Source organism: Mirounga leonina, unplaced genomic scaffold (genome assembly GCF_011800145.1).
Source record: "Mirounga leonina isolate KUSES-001 unplaced genomic scaffold, KU_Mleo_1.0 Mir_152, whole genome shotgun sequence".
NCBI classification, from domain to species: Eukaryota; Metazoa; Chordata; class Mammalia; order Carnivora; family Phocidae; genus Mirounga; species Mirounga leonina.
Window position 1 is genome coordinate 19744361 of NW_023270380.1, and position 24821 is coordinate 19769181.

Below are 24821 nucleotides of genomic sequence, written 5' to 3' on the forward strand. Positions count from 1 at the left end.
AGAACAACTATGTGAAGAAAAATCACAAAAGAAATAAAATCACCTCCTTAGTCATCTCGCCATGAATGTCCTTATCAGAGAGTCTCTGCTACCTGTTTCAGAAAGGCCGTCTGTTCCTTACGGGAGGCTTTGTTCCGCTGTGGACTCGGAGACAAGCGTCCCTGTGGTAACAGCACTCCAGCCACTCACCGCACCGGAATTCCTACCAACTGTGATTCAGCACAGTGACGCAGGGGTGTCCAGTGCAGACAAGGAGCACGGCGGAGTCTTAAAGCCCGGCCCTATTTCGAAAGGATCTTAAATTACACTTTCTCCTGTCTCCAGAAACCATGTGTCAGAGAGAGTCACGATCACGAGGCGGGCTCTTCGAAGCCACGTCATTCCCGTTCCCAACCACTCGCCGGCATGACCCAGACCAGTGCAACCAAAATCATGTAGACAGAAATGGAAGCAGAGGCCAAGAAAAACCAACTGTCACCCCCAGGGCCTCATTTCGAATTACTAGGTTTCTTCACTGCAAGAATCGCAGTGCTCTTGGGGAACGACTTTGTCAGAACTCACAAAAGGTTTATTAGGGCACACCTACCTCCCGGTCTGACCTTCGAGGGCACAGGGCGTCCACTTCGTCAAAGAAGATGACGCAGGGTGCAGAGCTCCTGGCTCGCTGGAACACCTGGCGGACTGCGCGCTCGCTCTCACCGACATACTGACAGCAGAAACAACACAGAGACCGGTCAGCCCTGGGGTTGCGGTCAAATCTCGGTAAAACTAGTTCTAAACAACAGGTAGGTATCAGAGTCCAAAAAGCATTCGGTTGAACCACATGCAACTGCTGATAGGCACCCATTTTTGATGCATAAAAACAGCCAACGTGTGGCTCAATGTAATAAAATCAGCTATTATTGATGCTTATACATTTCCTTGTTTGCCAAGTGAATGTAAGGTCTCCTCCAAGTCAAAAATAATCCCATAATCCTATTGTGTTGATCTCCTAAGCCTGATCACGTAAGACACCCAGCTGTAACTCTCAGGACTTCAGCTGTGTTGTAACTGCTGTCTGCCACTCTGCCGTGTTTTCCACACAGTCATGCTGCCGTCATACACCATCAGAGGAGGCAGGCAAGCCAGTGAGACCTCCACAGGCTCCTCCGTATGACATACTGTACGTTAAAGTCTAAATCAAGGGCGCCTGGCTGGCTCCATCAGAGAAGCGTGCGACTCTCGAGTTCGGGGCCATGAGTTCGAGCCCTGCGTTGGGTGTAGAGATGACTTAAATAAATAAAAACTTAAAAAAAAAAAAACCCAAAATCAAAACATAGAACAGTAAGATCAGTCAAGAAATACAGCAATTCACAGGCAGCTATAACATTAGAAAGTCACATGTGAGAATATGTTCTCACTGTTGGCAAAGCGTAAAAAATTGTTCTTGTAAAATTTCGAACTGGTTAACTAAGAAAAAGCAGGTTTTTTCAGAATACAACAGCTGAATCAGACAGAATCTGAAAACTCCAAGTATCTGCTGTGCTGTTTTATGGTAAAGTCACACAGGCATGAGGCGCACCACGGACGACAGTGACGAAAGTGTACGTTTCCCGTGAGTAGAACTTTCCTTCCCTCACAGCTGCCCTGTCCTTTCCCGGTACTTCTGCTCATTGTGCTTCTCATGTCTGCGCTGCTTCCCAGCCTGCCCCCAGTTCTCCCAACTGTCTGCCGACTCCTCTCCTTCACGGCGTCTCTGCTACTGTAACCTGCAGCTTGTGCACCTTCGCCGCGTCAGAGCGGGAAGTCCTCGGAAGGACGCGGCACTCGCACATTCATCTCCGTCATCACACCGTGCACTCTGCACAAATACAGTAGACTGGTTCGGGTTCCTAAAGAATCTAAGTCAGAACAAGTTCTACCCGGAATGCTGAACCGACATCATCAGACATTTACAAGAAAAGCTAGCCGTGAGTTGTCAGAGGTAAAGTCTCCCACAGGGACAGGCAGGAACAGTCAACATGGCACAAGGACTGTGGACTTGGCAAACCACAATGACCAAGAAAAGGAAAACTTAATTTAGGGAAAGGTAAACCTCAAGTTTCAAAAGGACCCATTAAAAGGTCAGTTAATCTTAACAAAGGCCAACACTGATTAAAAATAAACAAACAAAAGAAAACCCCACTATGTTGGCCTTTAAGAAATATTTCAAAAAAGGAGACTATACCTATCATTTCTAATTCTGTATTTAAGTTTTATTTATTCATTTGAGACACAGAGATACAGAGAGAGAGAGAGCATGAGCAGGGGGAGGAGCAGAGGGAGAGGGAGAAGCAGACTCCCCACTGAGCAGGGAGCCCGATGCAGGACTTGATTCCAGGACCCTGAGATCCAATACCTGAGCCAAAGGCGGACGGACGCTTAACCATCTGAGCCACCCAGGCGCCCCTGCCATTCAGTTTTGAACCTTGATAATCTAGCTTTTGCAAACACAATTACTGAAAATACTCTCCCTAAAGTCACTAACGACCTTTTAGTAGTTGCCAAACCCAAGGTCCTACTTTCAGTTCCTGGTACTCGGTCTGGTTATACTGACAAGGTTGAAGAAGTTAGCCGCCCCGCCGCCCCCCCACAAGGTTTTCAGCCTTAGAAAGTCCTGGGCGTCCTCCCCCTTCGGGAGACCAGCCTGCTTCGCCAACTTTTCCTTCCTTGCCCCAGAGCCATCAGGGGCCCCACTCAATGCACCGCCTAGTAGACCTGGCCCGTTCCCAGGGTTTTAGGTGCCACCCCAAATCTCAGCGCTCCAGACTCACATCCGTGCATCTGCTGGACATCTCCAGACCCCAAGTCTGAAATTCCCCAGATCAAATGCATTTTCTAACCCCGAGAGGTCAATCTTCCTCAATAGACCACCTCATCTCTGCCCCAGTCATGCTGGACTCTGCCGCAGACCTCTTCCCACACCTCTCCCTAGAGAACAGGTGAGACCACCATGAGATGACCAGTCACACTTCTCAGATCTGACACCACGGCGCTGGTGAGGCCGTGGGGACCCCCAATCACAGCCGGGGGACGTGTAACTCAGCAACAACCACCTTGGGAAAAAAGCTGGCAAAACTATTTTTGGGGAAAAGTGCACACACTCTAGAAGAGACAGCAATTGTCCTCATGTACACACCCTTGGGAAATAGCTCCAAATGTATGTATATATGTGTATATAACGTTCGATCTAAACTTCAAGAAAGCAGCTCATTTTTTTAAAGTGTGGTTATATCCATTCGGTGGAATACCACACAGAAGACTAACAACCTCGAGGGAAACTTACCAACCAAAATAAAATCTGCGATAGAATGATTCAGAAGAATTATTTATTAGGTCACTCGGATATATCTGGTCTTCACCCAGTTTCTGAGAACCCTCAGGGCCACGAAAGTAAAAGAAGGTCTTGCTAATCAAGGTGAATTTGGACCCCACCCGAGTGCAGGACTGCTGCCAGGAGGACGTGTGGTCAGAGGAATGGAATTTTCAGTCCTCCTCACCCCCCACCTCCTGGTACAGGACGGTGCTGGAGACTGAATCAGCCAAAGGTCAGTGACTCAGCCGATTATGGCTATGTAATCACACCTCCACAAAAAACCAAGACGACAGTTTTTCAGTCCTTCTACACCAGGTAAGCGGTTTGCCACCCCATACCCCAGAGCCAAGCCCCAAGCTCCAAAGACTCCTGTTTGGGACTTTGCCCCATGTACCTCTTCATTTGGAGGTAGATTCTTATCTTTTATCATATCCTTCGATAAACACAAGTGTTTTCCTGAGTTCTGGAGCTGCTCTAGCAAATTAGCAAAAGAAGGAGGAGGCTGTTGGAACTTCCAATCTGGTGACAGCCTGGGGCCTGGGCCTGGTGTCTGCAGTGGAGGATGGGGGACCCTGCTGTAGGACTGAGCCCCTAGCCTGTGGAGTCCGATGCTGTGTCCTGGCCGACTGTGCCAGAACGGAGTTGACCTGAGTCGAGTTCTCAGACCCCCTGCCAGTGTCTGAGATTGCTCAATGTTTTGGGGGGGTTATCCCTTTCCCCCTGGAACTGGGTCCAGGAACTCTAAAATAATTATAATGTTCAACAAAAATAACAATAAAATCAAGTTACAAAAGAACACGTACCACTTACATAAAGTGCGTTTTTTTTGTTTTTGCTTTACTGTTTATGAAAGCGTTCCAAACACGTAACAAAAGCGGGCATAAGAGTATACTGAACCCCAAACATGCCCATCACCCAGCTTCAGTCATCATCTGCTCAATTCCTGACCAACCTTCACCTAACAGATGCTCCGCTTTTCATTCTTGTCATTTTGAAGGAGAGCCCAGACATCGTATTTTATTTGTAAATATTTCTCTATCTCTAACGAAAAACAATGGTTTCTGACAATGACATCATCACACTTAAAACTGGTTTTCCTTTTGTTTTTTCAGTTTTAATTCCAGTGCTGTGAACACACAGTGTAGTATTAGTTTCGGGAATACACACGGTGATGCACACCTCCCCGTCTTACTCAGTGCTCATTAGGACAAGCGCACTCCGCATCCCTGCACCGAGTTCACTCTTCCCTTAGAAGTTATTTTTTTAACATCAAATATCCAGTCAGTGTTCAAATTTCCAATTGCCCCCTAAACAATGATGAGACGTGTACAATAATACTGTGTGTTGCTGAGGGATAAATACACATAAAGTAAATGTAGAAAGTACACGGAATCAATGAACACCAAATTCAGGATTATGGTAAATTCTCCGGGAGAGAGAACTGGGTCATGGTTAGGGAAGGTCTGCAGGGGCGTCGAGCATCTTGGTTCTGTGTATTTTTTAAATCTGGGTGACAGATACAGAGGGTTCATTCCATTACTCTTCATAACTTCTTCTGTGCTTGGGATATTTCATAATAAAGTTAACAAAACGTTACACGCTTGCTTTACGACCTCCTGGGTCTCCGCGATTCTGGAGAGGACACCCCAGCTCTCGCGCAGAGGACAGCCATTCACTGTCCCGCGGGACCTTCTTTTCCAGCCTCATCCCTGATCAGTCCTCTCCCTCCCTCTCCCTCCTCACTTCTAACACCTCCTCTGCCAGAGTGCTGAAATGAAGTACAAGAGAAGTACACACATAGAAAGCCCACAGGAGGGACGCCTGGGGGGGCTCAGTCGTTGGGTGTCTGCCTTCGGCTCAGCTCATGATCCCAGGGTCCTGGGATGGAGCCCCGCATCGGGCTCCCTGCTTGGCAGGAAGCCTGCTTCTCCCTCTCCCACTCCCTCTGCTTGTGTTCCCTCTCTTGCTGTGTCTCTCTCTGTCAAATAAATAAATAAAATCTTAAGAAAAAAAAAAAGCCCACAGGAAATGCCTAAATATGAATCCTTACTTCAGGAGGAAAGTATCACACAGAATAGGAAACACATAAAAACTGGTAGGGGGGATAAATTTAAAAAGCCTTTTATTTAATTTTTTTTAAGATTTTAAGTAATCTCTACACCCAAGTGGGGCTCGAACTCATAACCCCGAAATCAAGAGTTGCACGCTCCACTGACTGAGCCAGCCGGGCACCCCTAAAAGACCTTTTAAAACAAATGATAAGGAGCACCTGGGTGGCTCAGTTGTTGGGCGTCTGCCTTCGGCTCAGGTCATGATCCCGGGGTCCTGGGATCAAGCCCCGAGTTGAGCTCCCTGCTCGGAGGAAAGCCTGCTTCTCCCTCTCCCACTCCCCCTGCTTGTGTTCCCTCTCTCGCCGTGTCTCTCTCTGTCAAATAAATAAATAAAATCTTAAAAAAAAAAAAAACAACGATAATACTTTCACTTCTTCGTTTGAATCACATGACAGAATGGCATTTTTACTTCTCACAAGGATGAAGAGATAATAAGATATTCAAACTCTCTTAAATTTGAGACACTATATAAACTCCTAATTACAGAAAGAAGTTACTACATAAGATGGTAGTATTTTTCCCCCGAAGTACTTTTATTTATTAAAACTTAAGTCATTTGGGGGGGCGCCTTGGTGGCTCAGTCGATTGAGTGTCCAACTCCTGATCTTGGCTCAGGTCATAAACTCAGGGTCATGAGTTCAAGCCCTGTGTTGGGCTCCGTGCTGGGTGTGGAGCCTGCTTTAAAGAAAAAAACAACCCGAGTTGTTTTCGCCACAGGACACGAGGGCAAGGCAAGCAGAGAAGGAGTCACGTAACCGAGACTCAAACCTCAGCTCTCCTCCCCCAGCCCTCGGACTTTGGCCAAGATGCGTGCTGCCTGCAGAGTTCAGTTTCCTTGTTTGGAAATCAGGATTCAGAGGAAACAATAATTCGTGTCTCACAGGGTTGTTGAAGAAGAATGCAGGTAACCCTTGAACAACAGACAGGGTTAGGGGCGCAGGCCCCCCTCCCCACCGCCATCGAAAATCTACGTGTAACATCTGACTCCCCCAAAACCTAACCACTAACAGCCTGCTGTTGACCTTCAGAAGCCTTACCGACAACATAAACAGTCAACTGACACCTACTTTGTATGTCCTGTGTATCACACACTGAATTCTTACAAGAAAGTTATTAGCAGGAGAGAAGAAAATATGATTAAGGAAATCGTAAGGAAAATACACTGCTAGGACCGTATTTACTGAAGTCTCCGCATGTAAGTGAGCCTGTGCAGCTCAAACCCAGGCTGCTCAAGGGCCGACCATGTGTGTACAGCGTATGATGAACACTCAGCACAGAGCACACACTTTAAATGTTATTTCCATTTCGCAGGTGGGAACACAGAGGCTCAGAGCTGAGGAGACTTACTAAGGAGAGCAGCTACACACACTCGGTACCGCCTGCAGCGGAGATTTTACCAAAATGCCGCGTCCATAAGTGGAGAGGCCGCAAGTCTCCTAAGCTATACTCATGGCTGACGCCACAACGACTTACCATGTTGAGCAATTCGGGGCCCTTGACAGATATAAAGTTCAGTCCGGATTCATTTGCAACAGCCTAGGGAAAGGAAACCAAAGGACACAAGTCAGACAAATATAGACTAAAGTAACAGTAAATCGTGACAGCGCAGGGGCTTTTGCAGTTTATGCTGTTCCCCTTCTCTTACAGCTGTGTTTTCTTCTTAGACGCGCAGCTCACATATGGGAAAAGGAGAAATGAGTTAAACAAAAAAAAATCAATGGAAGGTTCACCTAAAACCTTCTTTTTTTTTTTAAAGATTTTATTTATTTATTTGAGAGAGAGAGAATGAGAGACAGAGAGCATGAGAGGGAGGAGGGTCAGAGGGAGAAGCAGACTCCCTGCCGAGCAGGGAGCCCGATGCGGGACTCGATCCCGGGACTCCAGGATCATGACCTGAGCCGAAGGCAGAGCTTAACCAACTGAGCCACCCAGGCGCCCCACCTAAAACCTTCTAAGAACCACTCAGACTAGAAATCAGATGGAGATGACACAAACATTTATGTCAGCGTTTTGTTTCTGTAAACTCGCTCACATACATACATTTGCACATTTGTAGCTCTAGCTTGGAATTCCAGTGAAACCATAATCTCTGTATCCAACACGCCTTGCCCAGTGAAAGCAATTAATTGCTCATGACCTCAAATTCAAAAACATCAGTATCAGCCTTGGCCAAGGGTCATTGTTTCCAGATTATTTTTAATAACGATTAAACCTCATGGCTCAAAGCCAAAGAGAAGCACAAAGGAGACACATGCGGTTATAAGTGTGGAAGAATCTGACAAAGATCACCTGAAGATCACCTGGATGCAGAGATGAAACCTGAGCGAAATCACCCAGAGCTTCACAAGGACGAGGGAAGGGAGTTCCTTCCTCTCCTCCTCCTGGAGCCTGACCTCGGAGCTCCAGATCTACACCCAGCACACTGCTCGGCATCTCCCTCCTGATCGGACACGCATCTCAAATCCGTCATTACCAGAGCAGGACACCTGGATCTGTCCCAACTCCCTCCACACCCCACACTTCCAATTCCAACAGCTTTTAGCCCCAAACCGCGGTGTCCCCCTTGACCCTCTGTCTTGTGACATCATCCAATCTGCCCGAAAGTCCTGTTAGCTCTGATGTCAAAATGCAGGAGTCCACCACTCTCTGCTTCTCCACCACACACCCCCTTACGCAGACGGCCTCATCATCTGCCTGGATATGCAAAGAAACCAAACCAAACCGAAAAGACCCTGACTGGTTTCCTCTCCCTCTTGCTTTCCTCTGACCCATTCTCACACTGCACCTTGCACGCTTCTAAAAACGTCAATCATATCATTTCCCGAGGATTCGCATTCATCTTTGAGTACGACGTGAAGTATGCACCACAGCTCACAAGCCTGCAGTCTGGGACAGGACAGCTTCTTCGTGGTCCAGACACTGGCTTTCTCTGGATCTCAAGCTCAACCAAGCCCTTCCCCACATCAGGGATTTTGCCACTGCCATTCCCTCTGCCTGGAAGAGCCTTCCCCTTCTGTCCCTGGTGCCTCCTGTGGCCAGCCGGTCCCTTAGGACACGGCCAACTGTCAGCATCCCCGAACATCACTACCTCAAACAGCCACCTCCCACCCAATCATTCACCACAATCTGCTTATTTCCAGCCTCAGGTAGCTGAGCCTCCAGTGTTACCGTAGGACTCGTTTCCTGCCTGTCTCTCCGGCCAGACCGTAAACGCCACCAGAGGAAGTGCCTGGTTCACCTCCAACAGCTGCCGGCACAGGTAAGGAAGTCACAGGAACGCACGCGAGCTCTGCCACGGAGGGAGTGCTCGGCGGTCTCTGTCCTAGCTTTCACTCAGCACGACACGGAAAGGGGAGTCAGAGAGCACATCTAATGAAGGCTGACGCACCCACATCAGGTTTTCAGCTTCCACCCACCAGATTCCCAAGATTTAACCCACTAACACCCCCAAGAGCTCCTGAAGTTGTTGGAAATCTTGTGTCCTTGGTGAAGTGCAGTGAGCACAATTCACTTTTTCCTTCATGGACATCAGCCTGAGCCTCCTGCACATGGTCAGGGGCTGTCTGCTTCGGGCCAGAGCCCCAGGCACTCACTGACCTTACTCCTCTCTCTGCAGTTTCGTCAGTCATCAACGTGCAGGGTGCCGGCTCCGGCTACCATATGCCTTGACCCCACACTACTCGCACACTTCCCACGTGCCAGGGTTTAGAAAAACGTCATCTTACTGTGATCGTTGAGTAAACAAAACCACCAAGGTTAGCCCAAATCGTCATTTTATGGTCCAGTCTAGGTGCCAGGCTCTGAGCCGCAAGTGGCTCCACGACCTTCCTCCAGTAACACTTGCTTCTGCCATCCAAGGGCATTTTCCACCATTTCGAGATTTTCGGGCACGTACCTCCTGGAGCATCTGAAGAAAGTGGTGAACCCTCTCCCAGGAAAAAGTACACAGCCGCACAAACACCGCCTGGGCTCCTGGGCCCAGTGAGCCTGAAGGCCACCCACGGCATCCTCGGTAAGATTCCCCACTCCACATGGGCAGGGGCTGGAACGCGGGCGCACGCACAGGCATCAAGCTGTTGGCAGTCGGGGGAGGCAGGAGCAGGGGGAAGAGGAAAACCTGGTCGATGGATTTCAAATAACCCAAGCTGTCTCCCTTCTGCCGCGGAAAGGCTACTCAAAGGCAGATGTAACTAATTAAAAACAAACCAACGTGACAAGGCACCCAGGCCAGAGCCTTGCATCCGCCTGCTGAATTTACACGTTCACAGGCATGACCTTCCTTCTGGCTCTATCCTTCCAGAACTGCTGCCCTCTCCGTGGCGCCCTCTGCCCCCCCGCGGCTCCCACACTCCCGCACAGCCAGGCCCTAGAAGAGCACCGGAAGCATGGAGCAAGGAAATGTAGTCGTATCAGTAAGTTTGGAAAACTTCACGTGTGTTATTTGACAGGTGGATATTTGGTATTTACTGTGGCTACCGGATATTTACTGAGCAGTCACAAATTCTGTGGACCCTGTGGCACTTACTAAAAGTGCCATTAATTTTCATTTCCTATTTACAAGTAATTCAAATACTTTAAAAAGCTGATGAGGGCTAAGTAAATTATAGATGAAACATTATCCAGACATTAAAAATGACAGCCAACATACCTTATAGATAAGGAAGAGGAGTCTAATATGTATGATTCCAAAGGAAAACCCATAGACTGAGAAATTTGCCCACATAAATATGAAAAAAAGAAAAAAACACAAAAAAGCCATGTGTCAAAAATATGAAGTCAAAAGTGTCAAACTGATAACATTTACAAATATGACAGATTTTAATATATGAAAAATGATTATATAATCACACACATATCAATGGAAAAACAGACAAAGGATATGAACAAACAGTTCATTAAGAAAAATTGCCAATAAATATAGTTTGACAAGCCCACTGGTAATTTTTAAAATGTGAATTAAAAAGTGTCAGATACCATTTTTGCCTCCCCAAACATCAAAGATTAAAATCAGCATTATCGGCTCTTGCTAATGCAGGGTGTGGGGGATGATACGTTGATGGGGTTGAATCTGTACAAACCACCTGGAAGGCACTTCGGTGATGGAGCAGATGTAATCTGGTAATGGGTAACTTTGATCAAGTGGTAATGGGTCAAAAGGTTTAAAAACATGCATTCCTTTTATTGAAAAATTATTTAGGAATGCATTCTAATCAAATGATCAGTTGAGGTACAAAAAATGTAAGTACAGGACTATTCAACGTAGTGTTTCAATGGGGGATCATTTCTGTAAGTTACAGAATATCTTTATGACAGAATACTACACAGATGCTAAAAATATGGAGGTGTATATATGTTGACACATTCAAGAAATACTGCTCTGTGGGGAAAGCATCATTAAAGACCTTGTATTTGTCAAAACACGTGCATCGGGACAGGTGTGTATGGAGAACGTCTGGAAGGACTGACCACAGAACAAACCGGCGGTTAGCCGTGGTGAGAGGATTATAAGTAGTGCGACCCCTCCTCTGGCTTCTCTGTATTTTCTATTGCAAGAAAACAATTCTGTGAAACAATTGTTAGGGACGTAGAGGAAAATATTTAGGTTATAAATGATAACTACAGCGAAGCAGGAAAGAAGGTCAGCTACAAACCACAAGTACACAACGGTGCTCGCTAAAAAGCCAGACAACAGAAAATACGGTAAATGCTGTGTTAAAATCGATGGGGTGATGGCTGATGCACAAATTTCTTCTTTTGCAAATTTCCAATGATGTACTTTTGTAATTAAAATAAAAGTGGGAAACCTTTCCGAAGAAATGGTCAGTCTTGCTAGAATGAGCCTGTGACAGAGATTATGTAAAACCCGCTCACTGTAAGAGGCTGCAACCCGAGGGTTCAACTCCTACTCTCCTCCCCGACAACAAGAAAGAAAACAGGGGCAGCTGTGTGCACACTGTACCTTTGCCAGCAGCGTTTTCCCACAGCCGGGGGGGCCAGCCAGGAGGACCCCAGCGGGAGTCACCAATCCAAGAGCTCTGAACTGATCGGGGTTGCGCACCGGTGCCTGTGAACAAGGCCCACGTCAGTCGTTACAAACGTCCACTCTGTACTGTGTGTCTGAATGATCTCGATGCAAGCTGCCGACACAGGCGATAAATATGGGACTCCCTGCTCTTGAGGAAATCACTTAAACAGAAGTTCTGAAAACGTTTTAAACATTAGGATACAATACTTCAGCATCTTAAAATCATGGGTTTTTTTTTAAGCTACCTAAATTCCCAGGTTATCAAGTTTTCAGGCAGGGCCATGCCATGAGGCTCAGAAGCAGGAGTGCCCTGTGCGGTCAGGGGACACAGACACATGCTGTACCCCTGCTCTTCGCTTTCAGCAGCCCCACACCTCAAAGCAGATCATCCTTCATTAACGAACCACAGAATGCTCAGGAAGGTAGAAAAGTAAGCGTGATAAAAATTAATCTGAAGTTTCACGGGCACTACATTGCTCTGACCCTTAGAGGGTGAGAGAGTTGAGAAAATAGTTCTCAGTCAGCTCTTGGTTGAAACCTACATTTTTTTTTCGTTCACTGCCAAGAATTCAAGCACAACCATGAGAGTAAGTCTAAAACAGATGTCAGAAGAATGAGAAACTGCTGGATGCTTAATTAGAATCTAACAGGACCCACGGAAGAAAGCTACAGCCAGCCCATTTAGACACGCCGCCTCATGCACATGCCGGCCGCCCAGTGGCAGACACACCTACCAGTATCGCCATGGTGAGCTCCTCCCGGATATCTTCCAGGGCGCCGATATCTGCCCAGGTCACATTGGGGACGGTGACAAAGCCTTCCCTTTTGGCAGAGGGCTGGACGGAGGCCAGGGCAGCAGTGAAATCACCCCATTCGATGCACAGCCCCCGCAGCTGCTCCTCGGACAGGGGCTCGTGGCTCCTCAGCAGGTCCAGCAGCCGCTGTAACTCCTCCTGACAGGGAGCGATTGAGGGGGAAGATGAAGAAATGTGAAGTCTGTTGACAAAGTTATTTCGTACCTTTAAAAACTGCTACTGCGGTATTTCTTTCAGCTATAACGAGCTGAAAGGGGCAGGTGCCCTGACTGGAATGGAACGCAGGAGGATGGCCAGGGGCCACCAGCAGCTGATCGTGTTCAGGTCCACAACCACCAATTCCCACGTTTCATTTACAAGGAATTGAACAGCAGCTGAACCCTGATGGAATTAAACCGAAGTTACGCCGGTGGGAGCATCATTCACAGCACGGCTGCCCAGGGGCTTGTCCCCCACACAGAGAGCAGGCCAGCGTCCTATGACTACACTGAACCTTGAGCTTCAAAGGCAGATTTCTTGCTTTGTAAAGAATTTTATGGAAGGACGAGTGAACACTGAGTAATTCAATTCATAAAATCCCAACTTACGTACAGCGTTATATAAGAACTATGCTTATTGTGAACTTTAACAGATATAGTTGTGGTTCCAAATGAGTAAGGAGGGAAAAGACATCTGAAACCACAGACCGAGATGCCCGCCCTGGAGAGCAGAGGCCGCGTGGCTCGAGCAGGCCACGGCCTCTTAAGCTTAGCCCCTCTGATCACGAAGCCACGTGAAGCCCCCGTGCAAACCATCAAGTGCTACACAAACGTGCTGAGTTTCACGACTCACACAGCTTGCGGCTGCCGCGCGGACCGTGCTCCAAGCTGCGTGCAGCGAGCTCACCGCGGACTGCGCCGGTGCCCGTGACCAGACGGTAACCAGGAAACAGGACCGAGTGCCCAGTGCTCTTATAGCAGTGGGCGAGCTCTCTCTGGCCAGGCCTGCAGGGTAAACACTGTAGGCTTTGTGGGACTCCCGTGTGAACTGAGAAGCGTGACAGCAGGGAGGCGATGTGTAAATGCAGCTGTGTCCCTCCGTAACTTCGGTGTCCATGATAGGCAGCGGGCGAGCAGCCCACGGCTCGCCAACCCCTGCCTCCACAATTTCATAATCCATGCTGTAAAAGGAACTTATTCAGGATCCGCTGAAAAAGTAAAACAACCTGTACTTTGGAAAACACAGCCATTCTGGGTGTGACTGATCATCACACCGTGGATAAAATGCCGATAAAACCGAAAATCATACACCTCAACTCCACCGACACCTGCTGCATGGCTGACGTCAGGACTGGTGAAGGTACCTGCACAGAAAGCACCGGTGTCCCAGGAGCGGGCTCGGCGCCCATCCAGTCTTCCCGGCCTCGTCCAGACGGCAAACCCGCACTCACGGGATCCTGGGGCAGGTGCTCCTGCAGCACCATCAGGACCCTGCTGACCGTACCCATGGCTGCCTCTCGGCACAGCGCCATCAGGTCCGCACCAACGAAGCCTGGCGTCAGGTGTGCTAAGTGACGGAAAGGGAAACTTTCCGGAAGTCTAAGTTTTCTGCACAAAGTTCGAAGTATTCTGTAGGAAAGACAAGGGCAAAAAAATTCAGATTACTGACCCACTAGTCAAAACAAGTTACTGTTTATTTGAGGTAAATGGCGCTTTGAGAGTAGATTAAATGGACATCTGCCATAAATAAAAGCCACCAGACTCAAGTAAACCATCAGTTGTATCCATCACAGAAAGCCAGGTTGATACACACCTTAACACCCAGTTTCACGTTAGGACAGTTACTTCTCCAACTTCACCGTACTGCACGTGTGAGAAAGCTCGCTCACCTGAAGTGGCACCAGGTAGGGCCAGGGAAACGTGGGCCTCCAGGTAATGACCATCAAAGGAGGACCTCAGACAGTTTGCGGTAAGAGCTCGTGAAGAAACTCACAAGCCGTACAGACAATCAGCACGGGAGCTCAGAAGCTGGCTTGGCCGCTCGCCAGCCTGGGCCCGTCACTGCCATGCGCACTTGGGTTTGGTGGCTTGTTAGCTATGAATTATAGTAGCACTCACTCGCAGGGGTGTCAGCATGAGCACAGCTAAACCCCCAGAACAGTGGCTGAGCTCCGGTGAGCACCCAAGTGTCAGTTACTACAATTCACATACTGTGATGTTACCGATGAACTTGGGTAATAGTCTGGAATTTCCGAAGTTGTAGGGCAGAGGAGTATTTTCAAATGTCAAACCGATGGAGAGTAAGTCCCAGAAAAGTCACTTGAGATCATGTAAGTGAACAGAAAAGCAGCAGATAAACATTACTGACCAATGAAAAATCACTCACTCAGACACTACACAACAGAAAGCAAAAAAAGGTTCCAGCGTAAAACCATTTTCACATGAAAACTAAGATATTCAGAACGGTTAGGAGAAATAGCTAACATAAATATCTTTTTCTCAGTTACAACTTCTATTTCTGAAAATATGTGGATATTTCCAGTCATCTTAGAAACTCCAAAGGAGGGGAAATTACCCAGGAAGAGATTTCCAGTTTCAAGATGGCAGAGTGACTGTTGCAGAAACACTTCCACTGCCCAGAAAAATAACAAGAATTGGAAGCACGAAATCCATAGTCCATGGAACCAGGAGGCGTCTGGACTCTCGCCACCCCGAGCCCAGCCCATTCTGGAAGGGAGCCACAGGAATGGGCAACAAGAGCATCAGTCTTTATTTGTATGAGGTCCTTCAAAAGCCGTCACCACTGGTCTTCGGCTCCAGGCTCCAGCGCAGCTCCATGTAGAGAGAGCTATTTATGCTGCTAGGACACTAAGGGGACGGGTGTTCGGAGGGTTCTGATGCTTGCTTACACGTCTTACTACCTAAGAAGAGAAAGGCCCTCCGACACAGGTCTCTCTGTGTCAGCTCTAGCTGATGCCCCAAAAATCCCCTAGAAGAGATTCAAACAGTAGGGGTTCCCAGAATAAATGATGCAGGTTTAATGCTGTATTTAACTATAAATAGGATGAATTTTAACTCATCTTTAAAAAATACACCTTTTGGGCGCCTGGGCGGCTCAGTCGTTAAGCATCTGCCTTCGGCTCAGGTCATGATCCCAGAGTCCTGGGATAGAGTCCCACATTGGGCTCCCTGCTCGGCAGGAAGCCTGCTTCTCCCTCTCCCACTCCCCCTGCTTGTGTTCCTACTCTCGCTGTCTCTCTCTCTGTCAAATAAATAAAATCTTAAAAAAAAAAAAATACACCTTTTATTTTGGAAGTTTTAGATTTACAGAATTATTGCAAAGACAGTACAGAGTTCCATATACCCCACACCCGTCTCCTACTACTATGGGCAATTCTGAGGATTACTGGCCCAGAATTTTGTAGAGGACCCCTCAATGGGATTAGTCTGATATTTTTATGGTGATTAGACTAAGTTAACGTGTTTTCGGGAAGAAGAGCGCAGAGACGGAGCACTGTTTGCGCCCCTTACCACAACCCCGACCGGCAGGCCGGATGCCGTGTTTGGCAGGGTCTCTGCTGTGAGGTTGGTCCTTCCCGCTTCCACACTGTACTCTATGGAAATAAGTCACTATGCCCAGCTTGCATTCAAGGAGTAGGGAGTTAGACTCCACTCCTTCAGGGAGGTGCATCCACATAAATCATCCAGAATTCTTCTGCACCAGAGACTTGCCTCTTACTTCTTTATTCAGTCATTTATTTATATCAGCACAGGCCAAGCGATGCTTGACTGCCCGTACTCTTGAACCGCCATTTATAAAAAAACGAAGTGGATGATAAATGACGTAGGAGAGGGGACAAAGTCAGATTAACCTTCCTTGGAGAGGTGCACTAATGAGGAGGGAGGAGATTTGTCTGGTGAACCCCAAAGAGCGGGGACTGGAAGCATCCAAGTGCTGGGCGGCAGAAACGGGGGCCACAGAGGAGCCCCAAAACCAGCAAGTTCTGGACAGCCTGCATGAGAAGCACTAAGACCCCACATCCTCTGCACGCCCTCAGTTAGCAGGATCCCCAGAGTGCGCTGCCCGCCAAGCCTGAGGCAGGAGAGGGGAGGTCCGGGTGTGCGGACGACTGCAAGCCCCTCCACCAGGAAACCAGGGTGTGCGATCCCGCACTCCTTCCCTGCCCGTGTCAGGAGTCCAGCAGCTACAGCAGCTAGACCTGCAGCCTGCGGTGCCTGTCTGCTTCTGAAAAACCTGAAGTGACTCAAGAAAAAGCATCTACGAAATGGACACATGGAGTTCTCTAGCTAAAATGTTAGCTGGTCGTCTGACTGCTTTATAGTGACACTCAGGCTTCAACAAACCCGCTCACGCCACAAATGTCCCATCGGCCACGGTCGGCCACTAGAGGAAAGCACCCACAGGAAATGATACTGCTCAATCCATCGTCAGGACTCCCAGCACAGCAGGCACTGTTGCTCAGACTGTGCCCATGATGCTCCTCACTGCCTCTCCTTGGGACACAAGGCACAGGACAGACCAGAACACGCACGCATGCAGACGCAGAGAAAACAGAGAATGTAAAGAAGTTGCAAGAGGGTTAGCAAAAGAAAACAATACAGCAATTATGAATTCCAGAACAGTTAAAATGGTGAAAAAAGGTCATATGATCCTGATACAGGACTTGGGTCAGCAGGGAACGATATTTATACAGAGGAGAAATGAAAATGCTAAATACGGTTATACTCCAAATTCACGATACAATTGTACAGTACAAACCTGCGGCTATGGTTCAGATATCAGACACATTAAAGAAATATTTGTGAGGTATATAACGGCACTGCATGGATGTTATATAAAAAGTCTTTCATTAGGGGCGCCTGAGTGGCTCAGTTGTTAGGCGTCTGCCTTCGGCCCAGGTCATGGTCCCAGGGTCTTGGGATCGAGCCCCACATCGGGCTCCCTGCTCTGCGGGAAGCCTGCTTCTCCCTCTCCCACTCCCCCTGCTTGTGTTCCCTCTCTCACTGTGTCTCTCTCTGTCAAATAAATAAAATCTTAAAAAAAAAAAAAAAAAGTCTTTCATTAGACACTGGCGTATTTATAATTGGAATGACACAGTGCCTGGACTTTGCTTTTAAAACGCTCCAGGGGATGGGACGCCTGGGTGGCTCAGTCGGTTAAGCGTCTGCCTTCAGCTCAGGTCATGATCCCAGGGTCCTGGGATCGAGTCCCACATCGGGCTCCCTGCTCCGTGGGGAGCCTGCTTCTCCCTCTGCCTCTGCCTCTCTCTCTCTCTCTCATGAAATTAAAAAAAAAAAAAATCTTTAAAACGCTCCAGGGGAAAAAAAAAGTGGGGGATAGAACAAGACTGAAATGGTGATAATTGTTTGAAACTGGGGTTCACTGTTTTGAGGGTTTTAAAGCATGTCTGTACATTCCTGAGCATCCTCTCACTGGGAGGTGGGGTCTCCAGCCCCTCTCCTCGAGTCTGGGCCGACCTCTGTGGCTGGTCAACAGCACAGGGCAGTGGGAACAGAGGCTGCCGGACTGCCCAGCATGAACCATACAGCCCCGAGGCCCCCCGGCTCTGAGAAGCCCACAGGGTCCCGTGAAGGGTGCCACACGGACAGGGGAGGAGAGGAGGAGGGGGCAGACACACAGACAGCAGAGTCAGATCGGACAGACAGGTGCATAGATAAGCCCAGCCCAGCAGCTCGGAGCTCCAGCTACCGTCTCTGCAACCACACAACACCCTGAGATGAACCCAAATTCTTTACCCAGGGGACTTGTGAGAGACAATGATATGTTGTTGAAAGCCACTAAATTTTTCAGTGGTTCTTTCTGCAGCAACAGAAACTGGAACGATTATACCAGACTGCTTCATGTACACTGGAATTTTCCATAACGAAATGCTTTTAAAGTTGAGGAAGACATCAGCAGCTACCTTAGAATTCCTGTGTCGGAAGCTGTGCTAGGTACGTTAATGCAGTCCTTACAAGAAGCCTTTTCAAAGTTCTGGTACCGTTACCGTCTTACAGATGGAATGAGGCACTGTTATCATTATTCCTTTATTACAGGTAAACAAACGAAAGCTAGAAAATGTCAGCTATCCAGGAAAAGGCACAGGGACGTGCGGCCGAGCTGGCTCTACCTAAGACCACGTGCCCGAGCACCCTGCGCTCGGCCCACTGTCTCCCGAGAACCTGCTCTGGACCTCAACGGATACCTGAGCTCGCCCCTCCTCATCAGGTGCTCCTCTTTGTACAACTCAGACCCCAGGGCTTCTATTTTCTTTCTTAAATTCTAAATCTCGGCTCCCTCCTTGCCTGAACCTAGACTGTTGAGCATTACTCTGGGAAAGAAACCCCAAGACCAGGCCTACTGGTGCCATTCTACACCCCAATCCTAAACACTGCCTGAAAATCCCGTTACCCTAGCCGGCTCATCTCAAATCATCCAAGAACATCATTTCAGACCTTCATCCTCCTTCAGCCTCTATCGGTCATGTGCCTGACTTTCATCAGACGATCTCATGGCTTGATTCATGGAGAAAATGCCATTTTCCAAGTACCCCAGCGACTAGCCCCCTGGCCTGCACCCCCTTCCCTCCACTGCTGCTCCAACAGAAGCGCCCCGGCCAGCACCCCCGGGTTCCCATTCCCCATTCCTCTCACTCCCTCCTTCCCACAGCATTCCAAGGCATTCTGGTTTCTCCTATCCTATCCCCCCCCGGACACCCCAATATCCCCCTCGCGCGGCCACTACCTCCCTCTCCCCCTTCGCAGCCAAACCTCCCTTCAGGGACTTGTGGAAGTCCGCTCAGTTACTCCTTCTCTTCCCACTCACTCAACCACTCGACCCACCGGGATGCTGCCCGATCAGTCCACTCACAGGGCTTTCGGCTCAGGTCACTGGGACCGCAAGGTGCTCCGATTCCAGCAAAGGTGCTCGGGCCCTGCCCTCCTGCAGGGAGCGCTTGCTTCCCTCGCTCCCATTACAAACATTCTCCTTTCCCCAGCACTCCGGCTCCCTCTGTCCCCTCAGCCTGCCCCAGGACCTCGGACCTCTGACCTCTGCTCCTCGTGCTCCGGCCAATCAGCTCAAATCTCAGAACTTCAGCTGCCTTCAATATGCTGATGATTCTCCAATTTTTACTTCCTCAGAGCTCCAGACTCATCCAATTGCCAAGGTGACATCTCTACTTGGACAGCCTGTAGGCACGTCTAGCTCAACTGCCCCGATCTGCTTCATCCTCCCTAAATCCTCTTCTAACACTGGCTTATCTCCAGGATTTCCTATCCCCTCAGAGAAAACCAGGAGCACAGATGCTTAAATCAGAAACCTAGGAATATTCCCTCCTGTTTAATCACAGCCCCCATCTTCACTCATTCCTTCTGCCAAGAAATGCACCTGACTGGCTCTACTTGATAAATGTCTGATTACTCCAGCTGTGCTCTCTCCATGCTCCCCGCATTGGGCACCCCCCGAGCTGTGCCCTATCCATGCTCCCCCCCCCCCGCGCCCCCCCCCCGCTGTGTTCTCCACGGTCTCCCCACGGGGAACCCCTCCCAGCTGTTCCCTCTCCACGCTCCCCCACCAGACACCCCCTCAGCTGTGCCGTCTCCACGCCTCCCCCACCAGGCACCCCTCCCAGCTGTGCCCTCTCCACGCCTCCCGCCACCAGACACCCCCCAAACTGTGCCCTATCAATGCTCCCCCCACCAGGCACCCCCCCGGCTGTGCCCTATCCACGCTCCCCCCACCAGACACCCCCCAAACTGTGCCCTATCCATGCTCCCTCCACCAGGCACCCCCCAGCTATGCCCTATCCATGCTCCAGTTATCTCCACCTATACTCCCACCTCCTGAAGCCCAGCACCACCTCATCTGGATATTACAACAGGCCCCTCCCTGGGCCACCAGAACCCATTCTTGGTCTTTTCATTCATTCTTCACACTGTAGCTATAGTGATCTTTTCTTTTTTTTTTTTTCTTTTTTTTTTTAAAGATTTTATTTATTTATTTGAGACAGAGAGAATGAGAGAGACAGCACATGAGAGGGGGGAGGGTCAGAGGGAGAAGCAGGCTCCCTGCCGAGCAGGGAGCCTGATGCGGGACTCGATCCAGGGACTCCAGGATCATGACCTGAGCCGAAGGCAGTCGCTTACCAACTGAGCCACCCAGGCGCCCTATAGTGATCTTTTCAAAATAAAAAACCTGTTTCCATCACTGTCCTACTTAATTTAACTGCTTTCATTCTCTTCCACCACTCACAGAGAAGTCCAAGATCCTTACCAAGGGTATGTGAAGTGCCTTCTAGTGCCTTCTGCTTTCCCTGCCAGCCTTTCTACACCCTATCTCTTCTATACCCACAGTGTTCTTCTCCAGGTCCCTGCACTCACCAAGCTCAGTCACCCCAGGGCCTTTGCACATGCTAGTCCTACCTGGAATACTCTCATCATCATGTAATCTGCTCATTGCTATTATTCTTAAAGTCTCAGTTTCCTCGGAGAAGCCTTTAAAAACCCCCAGACCAGGTATGCTTTGCCTGATACATCCTCCCTCAGACCTTGTTTTTTCCTTTTTATACTCACTGTTCTCCTAATCATTTACACTAGTGACTGAAATGCCAGCCACTCTGCCTCCCTCCTTAGTACACAAAAGGTGCTTAAATATTTCCTCAATTAATGAATAACCTTCTAAGAACTACAGATACAAACACTGACATACCTCAATTCTATTTATATGTTATCCCCATCTTAGAATTTAACAAATTAGTACCTGCATACGATAATATAACTATCTTGCTTTTGCACTCAGAACTAGACCCAAGTATAAAAATAAGAAAACTGCATTCTGCCTTTGTCAAAGACTCAATCAGAAATACTCTTTTGGGGCACCTGGCTAGCTAAGTCAGTGGAGCATGTGACTCTTGATCTCAGGGTTGTGAGTTCGAGTCCCACGATGGGTGTAGAGATTGCTTAAAAATCATAAAATCTTGGGGCGCCTGGGTGGCTCAGTCGTTAAGCGTCTGCTTTCAGCTCGGGTCGTGGTCCCAGGGTCCTGGGATCAAGCCCCGCATTGGGCTCCCTGCTCAGCGGGAAGCCTGCTTCTCCCTCTCCCACTCCCCCTGCTTGTGTTCCCTCTCTCGCTGTGTGTCTGTCAAATAAATAAATAAAATCTAAAAAAATTTCATAAAATCTTAGGAATGCCTGGGTGGTCAGTCAGGTGAGAGTCTGACTTGATTTCAGCTCGGGTCATGATCTCAGGGTCGTGGGCTCTCTCTCTCTCTCCGATAAATAAATAAATAGATAGATAAATAGATAAATCTTTAAATAATAATGATAAAATCTTAGGAAAAAAGGAAATACTCTTTCTTAGGAGGTCTAATGGGTATGTAATAGATACTGAATGTTAATTTTGCAAGATGAAAGTGCAACATGACAAATTCTAGAAATTTGCTGCAAAGTGAATAAAGTTAATATTACTAAACCGTGCTCTTAAAAATAGTTAAGATGGTAGGGCGCCTGGGTGGCTCAGTTGGTTAAGCAACTGCCTTCGGCTCAGGTCATGATCCTGGAGTCCCAGGATCGAGTCCCACATCAGGCTCCCTGCTCAGCAGGGAGTCTGCTTCTCCCTCTGACCCTCCTCCCTCTCATGCTCTCTGTCTCTCATTCTCTCTCTCAAATAAATAAATAAAATCTTTAAAAAAAAAAAAACAAAAAAACAAAAATAGTTAAGATGGTAAGTTTTATGTGTTTTTTTACCAGAATAAAAATGGTACTTTTAAATACACTTCCTTAAAAAATTCTCACTCCTGATTCTATTCAAGAGCTATCCTCTTTCAGGATTTGAACCCCGCTCTCCCCAGCCAGCCTTAAGCACAGAGACTCTCACACCCTCCAGTCTCTGATACAAGTCCTGTGCGGAGCGCCTGGTCTGCATGAAACACCACAGCACTGACTCTGAGTCTACAATGGAGTTTGGACAAACTGACAACGGCAGCCATAGTAACTGTAGATATAAGAAATGTCTGGATTCCAGTCAAGTGGACAAGGCAACTTTAGAGGAGGAAACGCTGACAAACTTCCTAACAGAGTGACCGGACTTAACATGACCACAAAGTGACACCGTAAGCTTCCTGACATGATGCTGAGGACAGCTCACTGCCTAGGCCGTATTCTTGCCAAAGCATCTAACCTGACTGTCACCAGGAGGCAACAATCAGGAGTGTTCAAATTTTACAGCACCTGGAAAACACCACCGTCATGAAAGCGCTTCCTCCCCAAGGAGGCAGGCTGAGGTTACAGGGTCACGTGGACTCAGCCAGGTTCGATCCCGGAGTGGATTCAAGATGAAACACAAAACTACACAAACAACTACACAGGGACATCCTGGGGGCAACTGGAAAATCAGAACAGACTGTACATTGAGATAGTATTATTGCATCAGTATTAAATTTCCTGGAATGGTGTGACATAGAATGACAGTCACGTTGGAGGAGGACTTACGGCTAAAGTGTCATCATGTCTTCAACCATCCTTCAAATGGCTTGGCAAATAAAAAGGTACACACGCACACAAATAATTTTCTCCAGAGGCTGAAGAAAGTGTGGACAGTGCTAGCGAGGGGTAAATCCAGCTGAAGGGCTTACAGACACTAACCATACTACTCTTTTAACTTTTCTGTAGGCTTCAAATTTTTCAAAATACAACCACCAACAAAAGCCCTTAAGGACTCTGTCGATGAGGGACACTGGGCAGATGAACAGAGGATTTTATCCAGCAGCAAAGATGGGCCTCGCTGTGTCTATGTCTCCATGTCGTTTGGGCTCTGGACAAAACAAAGGCTTGAGGAAGAACACAGTCCTGACTTCTAGAACTCTTACTGGACCATATGCATCCTGAAAGCAAGGACTCCTACTTCTCTGCGTTCATCGTATCGCCCTCCACAGTGGTATGTGCACACGCCGTATGCTCAACCTGTTTGCTGAATAAATATGAACCACGGAAATGTTAAATATCACTGTGCTACGGGTTTAAACATGAGTGGACGAACCTGAATGGCTGAGTGACTGTGCAAGACCACACGTGTGGGAACACAATCACCACATGCTCGACTGTGGCTACGGCAACGGAGGAAGAAACTGGCCGACAATCCAAAGCTGAAGGACTTACGTGCCGGGAAGGAGGAAGGATAATGCCTTCTCCCCACCGCCTCTCCCACCCACGTGCCTAATGAGCACTTCTCTGTCCTGCATCCCCTGAGCCTCCCCTTCTCTGCAGCTCCCTCGCCAGCCCATGACTGTCTCCTCGTACTACACACCACTCTTCCTGAAAGCTGCTGGGGACCACAGATGCTGACACTGGCGTCACGAACCCTGAGCCAAAAGCCACCATGTATCCACTGAGCCGGGGTGGGCCAGCAGACCTCTCTGCTAGATTTCCGCTCCTCAGCCTCACCGGTGCCTCCCGGTGGTCTTTGCTTACTGACATACTGGTGGAGCTTTCTTTGCTCTACGGACACTCGACCCCACCTCCTAGGACAGGCTGGTCCTGCAACAAACACACACAGCTTTCAGCTCTCTGGCTGCCTTTTGTTGTGACACCTGTGTCTTAAGCAGGTTAACGCAACAGGTGAAAGTTCGATGTAACCTCCATGTGGGCCAGCAAGCACGGCTCGGCTCCACGGCTCCCCACGCTATCCCTCAGCTGATCAGCCGACTGAGTGACACCAGCCGTGGGTTCCAAACCAACGTTACTGGCACGAGAACAAAGAAAGAAACTATGTGGTACTTCTCAGCCCTCGTTTCCAAAGCATTCAGTTCAGATGACACAGCAACGCACAAACTTCATCTTTCAAGAGCGTACCTTTCCCTGGAGGCTTCGTCTGGGATCCCGAGGCATATCTCTCGGTCGAACCTTCCTGCACGTCTCAAAGCAGGGTCTAAGGCGTCCGGTCGGTTGGTGGCTCCAATGACGAGGACCCGGGCCGTCGTGGCCATGGTATTCAGATCTGGTAAAAAGCAGATACAGGGTGAGCGGTGACCAAGACACCAGGATGGCAGACAACGGTGCTTATGTAAGTCTTGTGAGTGGTTAGAGAGTAGTACATGTTTGGACGTCAATACACATAGAAAGCTAACATTTACTAATTATCCATTACGTGAAAGACGCGAGGAGAATAAATATACACTTTGTCCTCAAGCAGCTTGCAGTCTATTGAAAAACCCACCGAACAAATCTTGTGACGCATGGCGATGGGTATAAATAGAGCGTCATAGTGAGACAACAGAAGAGAGCATGGATTCACAGGCACATTCAGGGAAAGCCTTGAAGGAGGAGTAGGATATTCATAAGCAGGTCCACATTAATGAAGCTGTGCATGAACAGAGGCTGGGAGGGACAGCAGAGGCACACACATGTGTGGCAGGCTCAGAGAGGGGGGCCGCCCAGCAGCGGGGAGTCTGGGAGAGAACGCGCAGTGCAGGTCTCCAAAGAGCCAAGGGGCATGGACATGGCGGGGGTGGGGGAGGTGTGCACCTATAGTCTTCCATT

The 24821-nt window shown here is 48.5% G+C and overlaps 1 protein-coding gene across 12 annotated transcripts in view; it reads right to left on the reverse strand.

The window, feature by feature from the left end:
- NVL (nuclear VCP like) overlaps positions 1-24821 on the reverse strand; it is a 96652-nt gene that overhangs the window by 47416 nt on the left and 24415 nt on the right. For 11 of the 12 annotated variants that reach the window (XR_004679894.1, XR_004679895.1, XM_035008645.1 and 8 more), the window contains 6 exons: positions 24135-24279; positions 13628-13892; positions 12205-12423; positions 11405-11509; positions 6919-6981; positions 587-706 (listed from right to left, as the gene is read on the reverse strand). Coding sequence is in view for 10 of the 12 variants with exons in the window: in XM_035008645.1 (XP_034864536.1) it covers positions 587-706; positions 6919-6981; positions 11405-11509; positions 12205-12423; positions 13628-13892; positions 24135-24279 (917 nt within the window). In the remaining 2 variants the exon portion in view is untranslated. Of the gene's footprint in view, positions 1-52; positions 282-586; positions 707-6918; positions 6982-11404; positions 11510-12204; positions 12424-13627; positions 13893-24134; positions 24280-24821 lie in introns of those variants that run through there. The other variant, XM_035008651.1, reaches the window with a different exon arrangement.